General features: G+C 44.2%; 1 protein-coding gene across 2 annotated transcripts in view; it reads left to right on the top strand.

The window, feature by feature from the left end:
* The window catches only part of RCAN1 (regulator of calcineurin 1), a 95,879-nt gene that overhangs the window by 69,335 nt on the left and 7,370 nt on the right, over nucleotides 1-19,174 (top strand). Inside the window, exon 1 of one of the 2 annotated variants that reach the window (XM_073668373.1) lies at nucleotides 14,674-14,961. The exons of the other annotated variant lie outside the window; for it this stretch is intronic. Coding sequence (XP_073524474.1) covers nucleotides 14,875-14,961 — 87 coding nt within the window. The 5' untranslated portion in view covers nucleotides 14,674-14,874. Of the gene's footprint in view, nucleotides 1-14,673; nucleotides 14,962-19,174 lie in introns of those variants that run through there. 2 annotated transcript variants of the gene reach the window in all.

Raw genomic sequence — 19,174 nt, 5'->3', positions numbered from 1 at the left:
TCAGACAGATGTCTGTCCAGCCTCTGTTTGAAGACGTCCATTGAAGGGGAACTCACCACCTCTCGTGGCAGCCTGTTCCACTCATTAATCACCCTAACTGTCAAAAAGTTTTTTCTAATATCTAATCTGTGTCTCCTCCCATTTAGTTTCATCCCATTGCTTCTAGTCTTTCCTTGTGCAAATGAGAATAAAGATGATCCTTCTACAATGTGACAGCCCTTGACATATTTGTAGACAGCTATTAAGTCTCCTCTCAGTCTTCTTTTTTGCAAGCTAAACATTCCCAAATCCTGCAACCGTTCCTCATAGGACATGGTTTGCAGACCAGTCACCATTCTGGTCGCTCTTCTCTGAACTTGCTCCAGTTTGTCTATGTCTTTTTTAAAATGTGGTGCCCAAAACTGTACACAGTATTCCAGATGAGGTCTGACCAAAGAGGAGTAAAGACCGATAATGACTTCACGTGATCTAGACTGTATGCTTCTGTTAATACATCCCAGAATTTTATTTGCCTTTTTTGCTGCTGCATCACACTGTTGACTCATGTTCAGTCTATGATCTATTAGTATACCTAAGTCTTTTTCACATGTACTGTTGCTTAGCTCTATTCCTCCCATTCTGTATATGCTTTTTTCATTTTTATTGCCCAGATGTAGTACTTTGCATTTTTCCCTGTTAAAAACCATTCTGTTGGTTGCTGCCCACTGCTCCAGTACTTCCGGAGCAGCGGGCAGAAGCAGGGCAGGACAGGACTGCCGGAGCAGCGGGCAGAAGCAGGGCAGGACAGGACTGCCGGAGCAGCGGGCAGAAGCAGGGCAGGACAGGACTGCCGGAGCAGCGGGCAGAAGCAGGGCAGGACAGGACTGTCGGAGCAGCGGGCAGAAGCAGGGCAGGACAGGACTGCCGGAGCAGCGGGCAGAAGCAGGGCAGGACAGGACTGCCGGAGCAGCGGGCAGAAGCAGGGCAGGACAGGACTGCCGGAGCAGCGGGCAGAAGCAGGGCAGGACAGGACTGCCGGAGCAGCGGGCAGAAGCAGGGCAGGACAGGACTGCCGGAGCAGCGGGCAGAAGCAGGGCAGGACAGGACTGCCGGAGCAGCGGGCAGAAGCAGGGCAGGACAGGACTGCCGGAGCAGCGGGCAGAAGCAGGGCAGGACAGGACTGCCGGAGCAGTGGGCAGAAGCAGGGCAGGCTAGAACCGCCGGAGTGGTAAGCAAAGGAGTAAGAGCAGACTAGAACCGCCGAAGCGGTGAGCAAAGGAGTCAGAGCAGGCTAGGCTGAGTAGGGGGGACAGGGCTCTGTTCACACGGAACAGACAGGAAGGGAAAGGCAGAGCCAGACACCCACAGGGTACTAGCAGAGAAGTAGCGAGTGGACCACAAACTCACAAATGGGAGTACAGAGACAACAAGCAGGAGTTAGGTACGAGTTCAGACTCTGCAGAAAAAGGAAGGGAACGGACATAGAGGCAAAACAGGTAAAGGATAGGAGAGAGTTCAGACTGGAACTGAGTGTACGGAGGAGACCGACACTGCAGCGGAATACAGGAGCGGGTCTGGGAATACGGCCCCCAGAGAGGCAGGACGAACAGGCAAGGTGCGTGTTCAGACAGGACAGACAAGATACAGGAGCAGGTCTAGGTAATCGGCCCCTAGAAGGCAGGAGGAACAGGCTAGGAGCGTGTTCAGACAGGTCAGACAAGATACAGGAACGGGTCTAGGTAATCGGCCCCTAGAAGGCAGGAGGAACAGGCTAGGAGCGTGTTCAGACAGGCCTGGAAATACAGCCTCCAGGATAGGCAGACAAGAGAACACAGAACGGGACCTGGCACCTTCAGAGTGCAAGCACACACTGAAAGAAACACTATGCTCAGGCAGGGATAGATGGAAGCAGCTGAGCTATATACCAGGTGACAGACAGCAATAGGCTGAGGACGCACAAGGGGTGTGACCCACAGCAGGTACAAAAAGCAGGAAGTGATCGGGCGCCGCCCTTAAGCAGCAGAAACAGACACAAACAGACAGCATGGAGGGAAGCCAGAGAGACATTCTGGACAGGAGATCAAGTGCGCGCTCTTGCACAGTGGGAGATGGACCACCATGCAAGGACGCCGCCAGGTATGTTACACCTACCTTGTAAAGTAATGGCATTTCCTAGTAATTTCTGATCGGTGGAGTTCCAACAACTGGGATTTGTTTTTCTTGCGCATTGCCAGGTAATAACCCTTTATGCTGACAGGTCTGACTGTATATTTGTTCAGTGGGTGGCAGCCATCTAACATCAGCTGATGGGTGCCTGCAGCCGCCTCTCAGTATCCATCGCAAAGTAAAACTGACCACTGCTCCCAAACAGCACATGGGGCAATCCCAGTCCACCTCTGAATTTTAGCCTTCAGAGCTACCTTGATGAGGGAAGACTACCCGAGGAACTATATTGGAATTCTACTGTAGATACACAGGCGCTTATTACACCTGAAATTGTCCACCACAGACGAAACAATGAGAAATCTTTAGTGTAAAATTGTGGACGTGGTTGGTCCGCCACTACTAAATGTTCACGAAAATTGAGCAGAAAGGAGTATTGAGAAAACTGAAAGGCCATAACGACAGATCAATGGGTAAACCTATCAATCCAAAAATGTATATTTCAAAGAAGGGAACCTCACTTCAGAACATACTAGAGGCTACATCCAGTCCTAGAACAAGTATCACAGGCAGGAAAAATCACAAAGGCCAACCCAGACCGGAAGGGCTGGATAAGCCACATATTTCCGGTTATCATACCGGACACATCAGCAAGACCCATCCTAAATGTAAAACCTCTCAACAAATTTGTAAAACTAAAATGTTTTCAGAGAACAGCAAACCTGAGGTGTCTTTTAGAAAAAAAACTCTTTTTTTTTTTTTTAAAAGGTTAATCTTTAAGGACACTTTTCATTCGAATTAGGTAGCCCCCAAACACAAGCATCTACTTCAGTCTCAAAGCGGAGGCCTGACTTGCCGTTGGAGTGTAATGGTATTTGGCCTCCTTGTGTGAGATGCATAATCCTTATACACCCACATGAGTTTTGAAGGTGATAATAACTTAAAGACAAAAGGAACAATATAACTAGTATATCTAGATGACATATTAGCATTCCACAGTATAGTAGAAGAAAGGCGGCACTCGGTATGGGTATCTTCAAAGGCCAGATGAAGCGCACACCAGCGAAACGGCTGCCGCCTGAGTAATGTACCTGCATTACCTCCTATGAGCTGCATTTTTGTGTGGAATAATGCTTTGGAAGATACCTCTGGTGAGTGCCGCCTTTCTTCTACTATACTATGGATTACTCATTTTGTGCCTTATTGTTGGCCAGACACCACCGCGCGGCGTTACTGTATGCACTGTACGTAATGTCCCTGTGAATGAAAAAAGTCTGCTTGTGTTGATGGCAGCCCATATTTTATTTTATATATTTTTTTCCTTTTTAGTTGACTCATTAGTATTCCATCTAAACAGGGATCGACTAATATCTCTCAAACATGGACTTGGCCATGGTCCGTCATGGGAAAGCCAGTTATTCAGCCGACCTCTTCCTTGGATGGTCTATTCCCTAGGGCAAATGCAGTTTACACCTTACAAATTCCTGAAAATTGTATTTTATGTGACAAAGTGAAGCTTCTCGGCCCCTGTGCAAAATCTGATTCTCACCCGGGGACAAATTCTTGGGCCCATTCAGCCATGAGCAAACTGCATGTGTGGACCTCGGCCTATTCCATACAATGAGGGTGCCGGCTGTGTTACACAGCCAGCAGTGGAGACTTAACTGATGCGATGGGAGCTAACTCTGATCGCAGCTGTTTATGCACTTAGATGCCTTTGTGAATTGTGAAAACTGCATTTAAAGAGGTTGGAAATGGGATGCTATTTAACATATAAAAAAATTAACAAAATGAACATATCTGGTATCGCCTTGTGTGTAACTGTCTGAAATAATAAAATATTACCGAAACAGTAAAGAATGAAAAATGGCAAAATCACTGTAAAACCCCCCCCCAGAGATCTCAAAATGGCGTGGATCCAAAAATTGTTTAAATAAAATTACACCTCATACCACAAAACGAAGCCCACTTACAACTCAATCAACGAAAAATGTAAAAAATAAGTTATAGTTTTTGGAAAGAAAAGCATAGAGGAGGCCACTGGGACTCTGTTGCCCAACGGCTTGCATATAGTTGGAGCTGGTCCTGTTCACTTCTACCCTGTGCCTTTTATATTACTGGTGTCGTTTTAAGTATGGGAGGGTCCTAACTTCAAGGACCGGGGCCTGGGTGCAGCTGCTACCTCTACATCCAGTATATTTCTGGCTCTGCAATCTCTAAGAGATGCTGATGTTGCTCCTTTTTAGTTTTTTTTTCAAAATGTTACTAAATTTACTCAGGGAATGATATAAAATATAGAATTAACCATTACATGTTAAATTCCCTGCCACTCCATCACCATGTCTGGTGATCCATGTCCATGCACAATGGTCAATGGAGTTGATGATCCCCCTTCTATCAGTAACTTGGTGAGTGACGGATGGGACGCCATCAATGCAGGACGAGCGGTGACCACCAGAATGGCAGGTGATTCACTGGGTAATTTTGGTTATTTCTTTACTTTGTGACATCCCAATATAAAGTTTGTAAAATCCTGTAAAAATTTTTTACGTTTTTAACTTTTTTTTCTCTGTCAAGTCAAACTTTTTGGAAGCGGTATCTGTTTTTTTGAGAACCAATAAGGCTCCCATTACAGCTCTCACAGTGGTTGTATCTCGGCTTTCTTTGAGTCCCCAATAGCTTTAGTCGTGTACCATTCCCATCTTTCTAGGCAAATTTCCTAACCAATTAATGTCGTAGAGGTTTAGGAGCATAGACGACCATCTATTTGTATGGTCGCCATGAATACAACGGCCGCTGTAGGAGAAATTCATGACTGTTCACAACTTTCCCCGATGACCACAGCAGCTTGTTGATGGTTTCTAATTAGTAGGGGTATGAAAACAAACTAAAAATCACTGAAATCTTTAGTGAAGATCTATTATAAAGATGATCTGTTTTACATTTACAGGCTACGGTATACTGGATGCAAATGACTAAAATCTGTTCTATCGACAGGTATTAGGGATTGCAGTGTAGGAAACGGTTAAATCTTCCGTTGGGGAGCGGTGATAGCGGTATATAGCTGTAATTACTGTTTGCTGGTAGAACATATTTTCCCTCGGAGCATTAATGTTTCCTCGAGTGTCCTCACAGCACATGCATTAGTAACCTGTGGTCAATAATTCAACGCTTGTTTCCCTGCCCGAGGAGACCAGGCCTTAAACCCTCATTTCCTCTTCAGAAAATGATCCGTCCCTCGTGTGTACCAGTTGGGATTCTGCAATTTTTTATTATATTTTGTGTATAATTTCCTCACTGTTCTCTACATCTGATTGCCATCATTCATTAGGAACCCTAATTGTCTTGGTCATAAGATGGACACACATGTGCACGGCTCGTACAATTATCAGAGCTCCTATGCGTCACGTACCCTGAGTCGATTTTTAGCCCTTGAAAATGAACCCAAATTTAATTACTGAATAACAACAAACGGAGGTTTTGAAAATGATGAGAAATTGATATTTTACAGTTTTCCACGGATCAGAAGGTGACAGTTAGAGATTTTTCCATTTCATTGTAATATAGAAATTGATGGTAGCGACACATCTCAAAAAAGTTGGGACGGGGGTTAACAAAATGCTGGAAAAGTAAGTGGTACTAATGAAAAACAACTGTAGCGTCAATTTTCAACTAAGTCACATGTCTGTTTAAAAAGAGCGTGTTAGAGAGGCAGAGTCTCTCAGAAGCCAAGATGGTCAGAGGTCACCGATCTGTGAACAACAAAAATTGTGCAACAATTTCAAAATATTTTCCATAATGTAAAATTTCAAAGACTTTGAATATCCCACCATGTACAATATATAATATCATCAAAAGACTCTGAGATTCTGGGACATCCATGTGGACAAGGCCGAGGGTCAATAATGGATGCTCAAGATCTATGGGCCCTCAAGCAGCGCTGCATTATAAACCGGCATGATTCGGCTGTATAAATCACTTCATGGGCTCAGGAATAATCCAGAAATCTTTGTCTGTCTTCATAGTTCAGTACAATCCACAAATACAAGTTACAGAAGCCAAATATCAACACAATCAAGAAACGCTGCCGTCTTCTCTGGGCCAAAGCTCATTTATAATGGACTGAGGCAAAATTGGAAAGCTGTTCTGTGGTCAGAGGAATAAAAATGTGAAATTATTTGTGGAAACCACGGACGCCGTGTCCTGTGGGCTCAGGAGGAGAGGGACCATGCAGCTTGTTATCCAGGAGAGGGACAATCCAGCTTGTTATCAGCACACAGTTCTGCATCTTTGATGCATCGGTGTATTAGTGCCTATGGCAGGGGCAGTGTACATATGAAAGGCGCTATCAATTATGAGCATTATACAGACGTTAAAGAACAACATATATGGTACTTGGTCAGACCTCATCTGGAATACTGTGTCCAGTTCTGGGCATCACATTTTTTAAAAAAGACATAGAAAAACTGGAGCAAGTTCAGAGAACAGCTACCAATGAGTGGAACAGGCGGCCACGAGAGGTGGTGAGTTCTCCTTCAGTGGAAGTCTTCAAACAGAGGCTGGACAGACATCTGTCTGAGATGGTTTAGTGAATCCTTCATTGAGCAGGGGGTTGGTCACAATGACCCTAGAGGTCCCTTCCAACTCTAACATTCTAGGATTCCATGCAGACGTCTACTTGAGAGAAGACCTTGCATATTTCAGGAGGACAATAGTTAAACCCTATACTGCACCCATCACAACAGCATGGAAGAATTCTTAGAATGAACCGGCTTCCTGCTGTCCGGACCTTTCACAAATGCAAAACATTTGGCGCACTATGAAATGAAAAATCCGGCACGGACTCCGAATTGTGGAGCAGCAAGAGTCTGACATCAGACAAGAATGGGACAATGTTCCTCTTCAAAAACTCCAGCAATTGTCTCCTCACTTTGCCGATGTTTACAGACGGTTGTAATAAGAAGAGGATGATGCCACACAACGGTGGACACAGTCCGGTACCAATATTTTTGAGATGTTGCTGCCATCAATCTTTAAATGAGTTATTTTTTTTCAACTGAAATGGAAAATGTCCAACGTTCACCTTCTGATCTGTTCTATGTTCCGTGGTGAATATAATATGGTAAAAGAAGCTTCCAAATCCTTGTATTCTTGTTTTCTTTTCATTTTACACAGCGTCCCAGCTTTCTTGGAATTGTGGTTGTACATGACATTACCTATCTGGTACTGATCCGGAGTTCCATCCTGTATTACACCCCAGAGCTGACCTCATTTTTCTGCCGGTATTGTTCTTGGCAGTACATATCCTGAATACACAGGAGGATGTGCAGCTGAAAACAATGATTATTTTATGTGAGGTTAAAAATCATTTCACCATTTTTCTCGTTCTTTGGATGATTGGTGGCCTGTTTACACAGACCGATAATTGGGAATGTGCGTTCCTAGGAATGCTTGTTTCACAATGATCGGCTACTTTAGATGCACCCTTACTGTCACAATGTGAATAGCTCATCTGTGGGACATATGATGAACTTGTTAACTGCTTCCAATAACATCTAGGAGTGTTTGAATGCAGCTCTGGAGCATAATATAGGATGTAGTTCTGCACCAGTACAAGATACAGTACAGACCAAAAGTTTGGACACACCTTCTCATTTAAAGATTTTTCTGTATTTTCATGACTATGAAAATTGTACATTCACACTGAAGGCATCAAAACTATGAATTAACACATGTGGAATTATATACTTAACAAAAAAGTGTGAAACAACTGAAAATATGTCTTATATTCTAGGTTCTTCAAAGCAGCCAAGAGTCACCTCTGCTTCTGAGGATAAGATTATCCGAGTCACCAGCCTCAGAAATCGCAGGTTAACAGCAGCTCAGATTAGAGACCAGGTCAATGCCACACAGAGTTCTAGCAGCAGACACATCTCTACAACAACTGTTAAGAGGAGACTTTGTGCAGCAGGCCTTCATGGTAAAATAGCGGCTAGGAAACCACTGCTAAGGACAGGCAACAAGCAGAAGAGACTTGTTTGGGCTAAAGAACACAAGGAATGGACATTAGACCAGTGGAAATCTGTGCTTTGGTCTGATGAGTCCAAATTTGAGATCTTTGGTTCCAACCACCGTGTCTTTGTGCGACGCAGAAAAGGTGAACGGATGGACTCTACATGCCTGGTTCCCACCGTGAAGCATGGAGGAGGAGGTGTGATGGTGTGGGGGTGCTTTGCTGGTGACACTGTTGGGGATTTATTCAAAATTGAAGGCATACTGAACCAGCATGGCTACCACAGCATCTTGCAGCGGCATGCTATTCCATCCAGTTTGCGTTTAGTTGGACCATCATTTATTTTCAACAGAACAATGACCCCAAACACACCTCCAGGCTGTGTAAGGGCTATTTGACCAATGAGGAGATTGATGGGGTGCTACGCCAGATGACCTGGCCTCCACAGTCACCAGACCTGAACCCAATCGAGATGGTTTGGGGTGAGCTGGACCGCAGAGTGAAGGCAAAAGGGCCAACAAGTGCTAAGCATCTCTGGGAACTCCTTCAAGATTGTTGGAAGACAATTTCCGGTGACTACCTCTTGAAGCTCATCAAGCGAATGCCAAGAGTGTGTAAAGCAGTCATCAAAGCAAAAGGTGGCTACTTTGAAGAACCTAGAATATAAGACATATTTTCAGTTGTTTCACACTTTTTTGTTAAGTATATAATTCCACATGTGTTAATTCATAGTTTGGATGCCTTCAGTGTGAATGTACAATTTTCATGGTCATGAAAATACAGAAAAATCTTTAAATGAGAAGGTGTGTCCAAACCTTTGGTCTGTACTGTATGCAATGTATGTCCCCAGTGACTCTACCAGCAGAATAGTGAGTGCAGCTCTGGAGTATATTATTTATTTTTAAAGCACCATTCCATAGTGCTGGACATGTTAAGAGGATTTACATACAAAATAGGTATATAAAGTACAGTGCACAAACAGTGACGGACTGGTATGGGGGAGGTTTTACAATCTACAGCAGGGGTCTCAAACTCAGCTGGATAAATGGGCCGCACATAAAAAAATTTAATATGAAGGGCGGGAGAAGATTACGTTTTCAGTGATGCCATTATTTTTCTATATGACTTTTTGATCATCATCTTTTTTTTTTGGCTTGTTTTTTATTCATTTTAATGGTGTTTATCATATGGGTCATGATATAGGTCTTCCCTTTTTATTTACATTTTTACATAAAACAGAATTTTTGATGTCACATTATTCCATTATTTTTTTATTTCCTTATTTTAAATTTTCTTTAAAATGTTTAACTTTTCTTTTTTAACCCCAATCGGCCCCATACAGTAATATAGTTTTCAATTAGCCCCATATAGTAATTCTGGCCCCCATCCTGTAATAATGTATCCAATCCTGAAATAATGTTCCCTGTACTATAATAATGTCCCCAATCCTGTAATAATGTCCATTGTCCTGTAATAATATTCCCAAGCCTGCAATAATGTCCCCGTCCTGCAATAATGTCCCTCACCCTGTAATAATGTTGCTTGTTCTGTCGTAATGTCCCCATCATGTAATAGTGTCCCCTGTGTTGTAGTAATATCCCCAAGCTTGTAATAATGGTCCCCTATCGTTCAATAATGGCTCTCAGCCTATAATAATGTCCCCAAGCTTGTAATAATGTCCCTCAGCCTGTAATAATGTCCCTTGTCCTGCAATAATGATCCCCGTTCTATAATAATGTCCACATCCTGGTCCCATCCTATTGTAATGTCCCCATCATGGTCTCATCTTATAGTAATGTTCCCATCCTTGTCCCCTTCTTGTAACAATATCCCCCATTCTGCAGCTCTATACATACACATGAAAAAAAATCTTCTCTTCTGACCTCACTCCCTTGGCGAGGATGCACATTTAGTTGAAAAGATGCGCTGACGTCAGCGGTCCCTGGCTTACTGGACGCAATTATCTCGGGGACCTAAGGGCCATACAACGGAGCCTCGGGGGCCGCATGTGGCCCTCGAGCCGCGTGTTTGAGACCCCTGGTCTACAGGGTAATGGCGAATAAAGCAGTAGGTCGGAGGGGGGGCGGGATTCCAGCAGCTCTGGTGGTGGTGAGATGACAGCTGGGTTATTGCAGGCTATATATGACGCGCCCCCTGGGGATACCCGGAACCGGACCCGTTGCGGATGCTGGGGGTTGTAGTCCTCGTGTGGCGGGGACCCGGTCCGGTGGCTCAGGGTGGTCAACTCAAATGGCGGTCTATATGCTGAATGTCCGACTACGCCACCCGTGGATTGCGGTCAGAATGAACCGCCGCTGCAGGGCAGACCGCTGAGGCTGATGATGGGAGTGCAGCAGGGGATAGTATAACTCCCCACGGGAGGAGTGTAGCCTCAGGGCAGCAAGTGTGGATGTTGAGGGTGATGGTGCGCGGGAGCAGCAGTAACGACACAGAGTCCTGTAATGCAGTCCAGGGTTTTTACTCACAGTTCTTTATCCACGTTACTACAGCTGGTCATAACGTCCCACGTCGCACTGTGCTCACCAGGTGAGGGGCTCGGCCTACTCCCAGATAACTTTGGAGCGTTTCACAGGACCCCCGTTGTGTGTCCTTTCTCTGGCCTGTCATACCCCGCCAGTGACCTCGCTTCTGTCCGGCTGCCTCGGGCCTTCTCTGGTAAACCTTGGCGCCAGTTTCCCTGACCCTATATGGTACCTTCCTAGCGGGTGTAGCGAGGGGCTGCGCCACGTGAAATGTCACAGCCTCTGGTTTCTAGCTGAGGGTAGTTCCCCGCCTCCACTAGTTTCAGGGACCGGTCTCCCCCTTTGGCCTGACCCTTCTACGCAGGTAGATTCGGGCGTGCGGTGGCGACTCGCCGGTCCACACCCCTGGGGTCACTTCGTTCCTTGTTCCTGGAGCTTCCTCCGCTCCTCTTCCTTCCTTCTGGCTCCGGGCGCCCTCTCCGGCCTGCCTGCGGAGCAGAGCTCGTGCAGAACCTCTGCTCCCAGCTACTGAGTGGACTGACTTCCCACTGACTTCTCTTAGAACTAAGATGGTGCCCACCTTTTATACCTCCCTCTAGGTGCGCCCAGGAACTGCCCTCTCCCTCCTATGCACTACAGGGTTCCCCCTTCCTCGGTGTTCCCTCCCCCCACTCCAGCCAGGGACAGGGACTGTCATGCTCTGCTTGGAGCATATCGGTCGCCCTGTCCCCCGGAAATATGGTGTAATGCATGCAGGTGTCGGGGTCCTGATCCACACTCCATCCTTACCTGGAAGTGAGATATCGCACGTCTGGCTGAGATGCAATACCTCTGTAGCAACCGAGCCCTCGGGGTGCTACATATACTTTAGGCTCTAGGGGACGTAACATTGAATATTGTCTGTTAGCTTTGGTGGTTAGTAAGGCATTAGTAATTTTGGTTAGGACAGATTGTAGGTTGTCGGAAGAGTGAGCTGGATGAGCAGTATGAGGAGAGTTCAATGTGGACATGCTGTTTGAGGAGTTTTGAAGTGGAGAAGTGAGATGGGGCTGTTGCTGGACATTGTGGTTGGATCCAAAGATGGCTTCTTCTGGATAGATGTGATTGTTGTGTGTTAAAAGCGGAAGAGAAGACCCCAAAGGTTAATGATAAGTTGAAGAGATGGGTTATGTCATGGATAAGCAGGGTGGTGAGGATGGGTGAGAGGTGGGAAGGGATGGGGTCAATCGCCAAATGTGGTGAGGTATGATTTTGGAGAGAAGATCAGGACGTTTTTCTTTAGTGATAGTGGGGAGGAAGGGCGTTATATGGAGGGGTTGTGGTGGTTGAACAGTAAAGACTTGTCTGATTTGGTCGATCTTATTTTTGAAATGTGCGGCAGTCTTCTGCAGAAATTGGGGAGGTTAGAGTGGTCAATGGTGGACCGAGGAGAAATTTTAAAGTGTTGAATAACTGTTTGGAGGTATACGATGAAGAAGATATGAGAGTTGTGACGTCATCCTGTTTAGCACAGGTGAAGACTGACTTGAATGTGGGAATTGCTTGTTTGAATGTGTCTTCCTGTAAGTGCGTGTTCTTCCAGTGCCGCTCCGCAACCTTTGACACTTGCCGCAGCAGTGGTACCATCAGTGTCATGGAGTGAAGATATGGTGGAGAGTGGTAGAAAATGAGTGTGTGTGTCTAGGTGTGAGAGGTTTCTGCAGGGGTGTGATAACTGCTGGACTTGGGAAGGCAGGTTTGGCAGGTGAAGATAACAGGAGAATGTGAGTAGATTGTGGTCAGATAAGAGTGCAGGTGAGGTTGTGAAGTAAGAGAACAGAGGCTGGTGAAGATGAGGTCTAGTGTATGTCTCTGTGTGGATGGTTGTGGAGGAACATTGCATATGACCAAAGGATGAAGCAAGTGACTCGTTTGGAAGCTGCTTACTGGTTGTTGTCAAAAATATTGAATTCGTCCATGATGATGATGGGAATGTGAGCAGAGATGAAGTGGTCATTAAAGGTGGTGGCAGGGCCTAGAGGTCGGTATATGACCACCACTTAGAGGTTGGCGTGAGAGTGAATACGAACAAAGTGCACCTCAAAAGAAGGAATGGTAATGGAGGATAGAGGTGAGATTGGGTTGAAGGAGAAGTTAGAAAGGAGAAGGCCAAATACTCCACCCTGTTTATTGCCAGGATGAGGAGTGTGGGTGAAGTGAAGGCCACCGTAACACAGAGCTGCAGGGGAGGCTGTGTCAGAGGTTGTTGGCCATATTTCCAGGAGGCCCAATAAGTATAGATTGCGAGAAGAAAAGAGGTTGTGAATGACTGACATGGGGTTTATTAAAGATGGAACTGCTCCAGAGAGAGGGAGCCTTGCAGCGGGGTCAAGCAAATGGGATTTAGAAAGTTTGTTTGGATTTCTAGTATCTGCGGAGTGATGTGAAGGAAAAATAATGGAGGGTAGTAGCTGAGGAGGACCAGGATTGGGAGATATATCACAATCAAGGAGGAGGAGGTCAGGGAAGGAGAGCGCACAGCTTGTTTTGTGTTATTTAAAAGGAGGGATCTAATGTTTGGGAGCAGGACAGAAGCTGAGGTCAAGTGGGGGGTAAGAGGGAAGGAGAGAGAAATATTTGTTTATTGGGTGATGGGGTTTGAGAATAGGGAAGGAGAGTGAGGATTAGTGGAGCAATAACTGTAAGAGGAGATACAAGCCTGATAATGGGAGTAGTTGTGGAAAAATAGGAGGTGCAGTTAGTAATAGGTGATTGCTCTTATCTCCTGTTCACTTCTGGTACATTTCTATTGTGCACTTAACAAGCTGTACTTAAAGGAGCTGCACACATAGATCAGGGTCCGAACAGTACAAGCCATGGGTGCAGCTCACGGTCCGAATAATACAGGATATCATTCAGTATCCGTACAGGATAAGTAATATATGTACATAGTGACTGCACCAGCAGAATAGTGAGTACAGCTCTGGGGTATAATACAGAATGCAACTCAGGATCAGTACAGGATCAGTAATGTAATGTATGTACACAGTGACTGCACCAGCAGAATAGTGAGTGCAGCTCTGGAGTATAATACAGGATGTAACTCGGGATCAGTACAGGATCAGTAATGTAATGTATGTACACAGTGACTGCACCAGCAGAATAGTGAGTGCAGCTCTGGAGTATAATACAGGATGTAACTCAGGATCAGTACAGGATCAGTAATGTAATGTATGTACACAGTGACTGCACCAGCAGAATAGTGAGTGCAGCTCTGGAGTATAATACAGGATGTAACTCGGGATCACTACAGGATCAGTAATGTAATGTATGTACACAGTGACTGCACCAGCAGAATAGTGAGTGCAGCTCTGGAGTATAATACAGGATGTAACTCGGGATCACTACAGGATCAGTAATGTAATGTATGTACACAGTGACTGCACCAGCAGAATAGTGAGTGCAGCTCTGGAGTATAATACAGGATGTAACTCAGGATCAGTACAGGATCAGTAATGTAATGTATGTACACAGTGACTGCACCAGCAGAATAGTGAGTGCAGCTCTGGAGTATAATACAGTAATTGTAATGTGTGTACAGTGACTATCCTTTCTATGTAGATTACATTTATATCTAAACTGTAAAATTATGTTCAATAGTGGATAATCTCTTGAAGTTTCACAAGCAGTTAATACCCAGAACTCCTCCATTTCCGTCCTCTGGCTCGGTTACATTGTTACGCCTCCTAATTTACTAACAGCACTGTGTTTTTGTTTTTTTTTCTTCTCTTCTCTCAGATAATGCCCATGTGTCCAGCCCGACTGCATGCATTAACATTTTCCATCTTAAGACAGGCTGAAGTGGAGAGAGCATGTAGCCTGAGTGTTGAATGGAATTACTAGCTGTGGAAACTATGTAGACAGAGGTCCTGATAAAGGAACTGCTATGCAAACCTCAGCTGTTTTTCCATCCTGCAAAGCAGAAAAAAAAGAAGTTAATTAGCATAGGGAAAGTGACTAATGCTGACGTCACCCCCCTTCCCAGCTAGTTCTGCCGGGTCCTTCTTCCCAGTTACTTGGAACAGGACTTGACTCAGGAATTTGCTGCCCCATAGGACCCAATCTGTAGAGTTTGGCTGGGAGGAGTTAGTTGTAGCCGCTGCCTTATAAACACAGATTAGTGTAGGCTCTGCTTCTTTAAGTGTCCTGCTCTGGTCTTGAAACTTCATAGTCATCTGCCCTCAGCTAACACTCAAGATGCATTTCAGAAACTTTAACTACAGTTTTGCTTCCTTGGTGGCCTGTGTGGCTGAAAACGACATCTTCTATCAGAGCGATGTCCGGGTAAGGGGAAATATTATTTATTTCTCTCTTAGATTATTATTTTAATATTTTTTTTAGATTATTGTTAATTATTTAGCTTTTCTTAATCTTTCTGGTATAGTAATTCTTGCATATTTAGATGTAGCAGTGCTGAATCTTTGAACTTTTGTTCCTCTCCGGTTCATTAAACCCCACTAAGTAACTAGTCGCATCGCAGTAGGTCACGTGACGTGACAAACTTGGGTAACAAACCTAGCTCTGCTGCATCTGACTTGTAGAACTCCGCTTCTTCATTCATTGGTCCCAGTTGTAGGCTAAATTGTTTTTTTTTCTTGCCAAGGATGCACCGTCCGCTTGCTCTTGGCCCAGTGGGCCTTCGTTATATGGCTGACCTCACTGCTTCTTTGAAATTAATCATCCAGAATTAATCATATTTTCTTACAATTGTGTTTTTTTTTTTGTTAATTGAAATGAGCAGTAAAAGTCCTTTAATTTGGCACTTTCGCAATGGATTACCAGCTCTTCATCTTGCGTCTTGACTTTTGGGTCCGGTGGTTTCTGATGATGTCCTTTGTGGACACCAGCGGCAAGGAGGTCACCATCCTTATTTTAGGTTGTCTTCCCGGAAAATCGTTTTAGATTTTTACGTTTTATCTACTTCTCTATGGCTTGTCTGGTAATCCAGTTTGTTTTTTTTTATTCTCCCAAATCTGTTTGGTTCAGCTAAAGCAATTTTTGGATTTTACAGTAGTGCAGGTACAAGTAGGTTATGGGACTTTCGCTCGGACAAACACAGGATTAGGTACCAGTTATACACCCGCTACTACGCAGGCAAAAGGGACAAATCTCTCAGAATATGTCATGTCCAGTCATTAAAGGGGTGGTCGCATGAGGAAGACCCGTGTCCATATTCCCAATTATGCCGGATGGTCGTCAGTTATGCCTCGTCATATCTGGCACATCCGCAGCTCATTAGAAGTGAGCTCTCTTGCACCAAGAATATATTCACCGACAGCAAGCAAAAAACTTGAAAAATGGTAAAGAATTCAAAACTTATTATTTTTATTTTTTTTTTGCAAAACTTGCATTTTTTTTGAGTAATATTTTACGGTAACTTAAGTTTTTTGCATCACTCTTTGTGTCCAAAGGAGCATAAGGGCACTGCGCTAATGCCCAAATAATCAGTCCACTTTTTTGTTTCTATGATTATAAATTGACCTTGATGAGAAGTTAAACCTCGCATAATACCTAACTGCCATAATATATACTGTATATTAAGATCTGTATATTTTTAATAGGGTAGGGGGCTCTTCAGATGCTACACAGACACTATTTATAGACAAAAAGTCCGATGGTGCACAAACCGAGGTGTGGATTTTTGTAAGCATTCCGTTCTCTGAACAATTCCATTGTTATAGGGCGGCCAAAAAGCGAAGTCAGAACTGATTATAAGTATGTACAAAGGAATGCAAAGTATGTGAAGACTGACTGCCCCCTACTGGTCGATGCATAGAAGTGCACGATACTGAGGACATGCACATGGGCCAACAAGTTATTTAGTGACTTGTACAGTTAGTTACTCCTGTCAGCATTATCCATCTCATTTAGCGATCCTGTGTGTAATATGGCAGTCATAGTCAATAGTTCTTAATTCGCTGCTTGTGTGGTCCCACATTCAGAGGGGGCCACAATATGAGTATGATTTAGGCCCAATTGTATACGACCTTACTTGTAATTGCAGGTTGAGTAGATTTGTTGGATAGATATGCGATGAATGGATAAATAGACATTGGTAATCTCTAGGGATGAGCGGACTCGTGGAAGTTTGGGTTCTGGTACCCTTTAAACTTTATTCAAAAGTTTGGTTCGGGTACCAGAACTTTACCCGAACTTGAATCAGAACCCAAACACCATTGAAAACAACGGGGACCCGGACTAAAAACAGAAAATCTCTCTCTCTCACTTCCGCACGGAACTCCGAAGATTGCAATGGATTTCCGGGGAAAGTGCGTGTTCGGCGTTTAGCACCGGACAGCAACTGTCCTGTATGAACGCCGAACGTTTAAGTTCGGGTCCACTCATCCCTAGGAATCTCTTTTTCTGTACTAGAAACTTCATCACTTCAACAGAAACTAAAAGACCCTGTTAAAAGATAACAGGGATCCATAATTAGTATCTAACATGTAGGGGGTACAGCAGAGTAACACTTTTTTTTTTTAGCAAATTTGATGGGAAGAATTAGCAAAATGACAGACACCATGATATAATTTGATGGACCCTATTGTAAATCAAAGGAGTCTGTCGGGTGACAGATCTGGGACTGCAACGGTTGCTTCCATAAAAATCAGAGGCCATGACTTTGCTGTGATGAAACGTTCACACCATCTGTAGATCTGTGTTCACGCAATGAGTTTTTTTTTTTTAAATAGATACTCTCCAAAAACCACTTCAAAAATTACTTCAAAATGCTTAAAATTCAACTCCTATGAACAGCAAAATAGGTAGGAAATGAATGGAATAGGGTTTGTGGGTTTTTTGTGGCTTGTCACTTCTCTTATGCCGCATTCACACATCCATGTTGCGCTGTCCGAGTACGGACTGCGATGCCTGGACCGACCGCGGGTTTCCTGACCCCAATCTGACAGCCTCATGTACCTCTTACGCCCATGAGGTTGTTGAGTTTAGGGAGAGAGGCCCGCAGTCGGTCCGTAAATCATGAACCTTGACACATCAGAGTAAGGCAGATTCTTCCTGGAGAATCCACTCCACACTTGATGCATCAAGTCAAAAGGCTGAAGAAAAAACGAGGTCAAAAATGTTTCAAAAAACTCCCCAAAAATGAAGGATTTCCTGAACCATTTCTGCTAGAAAAACTTGTCTGTTTTGTCCACCTGTAAAAATTTACGTGTGAACAAAGCCCTAGGCTGGTTACACCGTGCTCTAATAATTTCCCTTCCGGTTTCCATGAGGAGGACATATTGATAGTAACCTTGTTTAACAGATGCCTTTAAGTGGCGTCCATCTTTTATTTCAGGTGCTACATAAAATACATTTGTAATGGGTGCATTATCCCAAATTAGTGCTAATCTGCCTCACTATTCTTTACAGCCCCCAAAAATCTGCAACCATGACTTTGGAGGGTCTTTTTGGCCTCTACCTGGTGAATTGGGGATCTACAGATCTGTTTAAGTGTAGATTTCTAATACTGTGACAAGCTTCTTATGTTTATTTCTCTGTGAAATTGTTGACATTGCTAATCACTGCTGCCATCTTAGTGCCACAGATTTATCAAAACAGTCTTTGTAGCCCATAGCAACCATTCATAACTTAGCTTTTATTTTACCAGAGCTGTTTACAGAATGAAAGCTGTGCTCTGATTGGTTGCTATGGAGAGCAAAGGCAGGTTTGATAAAAGGCCCAAAAAGTTTCCATTTTTCTTTTCATTTTTTTTTTTTTTTTTATCATCGACTAAGTGTCCGACATTTAGGACTTTAGGTTTAATGTTGCTTTAGACATCAGCCATCGGCCGCCATCTTAGTCCCAGAGATTTATCAAAACAGTCTTTGTAGCCCATAGCAACCAATTACAGCGCAGCTTTTATTTTACCAAAGCCGTTTACAGAATGAAAGCTGTTCTCTGATTGGTTGCTAGAGGCAGCAATGCCAGGTTTGATAAAAGGCCCAAAAAGTTTCCATTTTCTTTCAGATTTTTTTTTTAACACCAACTATTGTAATAGCCCGGCGTCTGACCTTTAGGACTTTAGGTTTAATGCCTCTTTAGATATCGGCCTAGGCAAAATGAAAGCCGCCATTTTGTGAAGCTGAAGCGGTGTTTTGCACCCCAGCTGGGGTCTTACAAGGAGCAGCGCGATCAGTTACAAGGAGCCTCATAAAATGAAATTAGGAGGACGTATTTGGATGCATTTAACGCTCTTTAGTTGAGACATTCTTTCCACGGGGGAAAGTGACAGCTGCTCTTTTCAGTAGGAAAGTGACAGCTGCGGCAGTGGAAAACGTATTAATTTATCGTACAGGAGATTTGTCATCGCCTCTTTGTCAATGAGCAGTCATTTCGGCTCCTAATCAGTGTTGTTTTTTTCGGCCGGCGCGGTGACTGGCATTGATTTGTCACCCCACACAGAATGCTGAGCGTGCTCTCTATTCCGCGGGGCAGAGGGGGCTCCTATGACTTGCAAGAAATTGTCGCCAAGCGAGGGTCCTGCTTCATGGAAAAA

This window comes from Phyllobates terribilis, unplaced genomic scaffold, assembly GCF_046119375.1.
Source record: "Phyllobates terribilis strain yellow unplaced genomic scaffold, ASM4611937v1 Scaffold_2__4_contigs__length_985480577, whole genome shotgun sequence".
NCBI lineage: Eukaryota > Metazoa > Chordata > Amphibia > Anura > Dendrobatidae > Phyllobates > Phyllobates terribilis.
The sequence above is the reverse complement of the archived record's forward strand: the minus strand, read 5'-3'. Positions and strand labels throughout refer to the sequence as shown.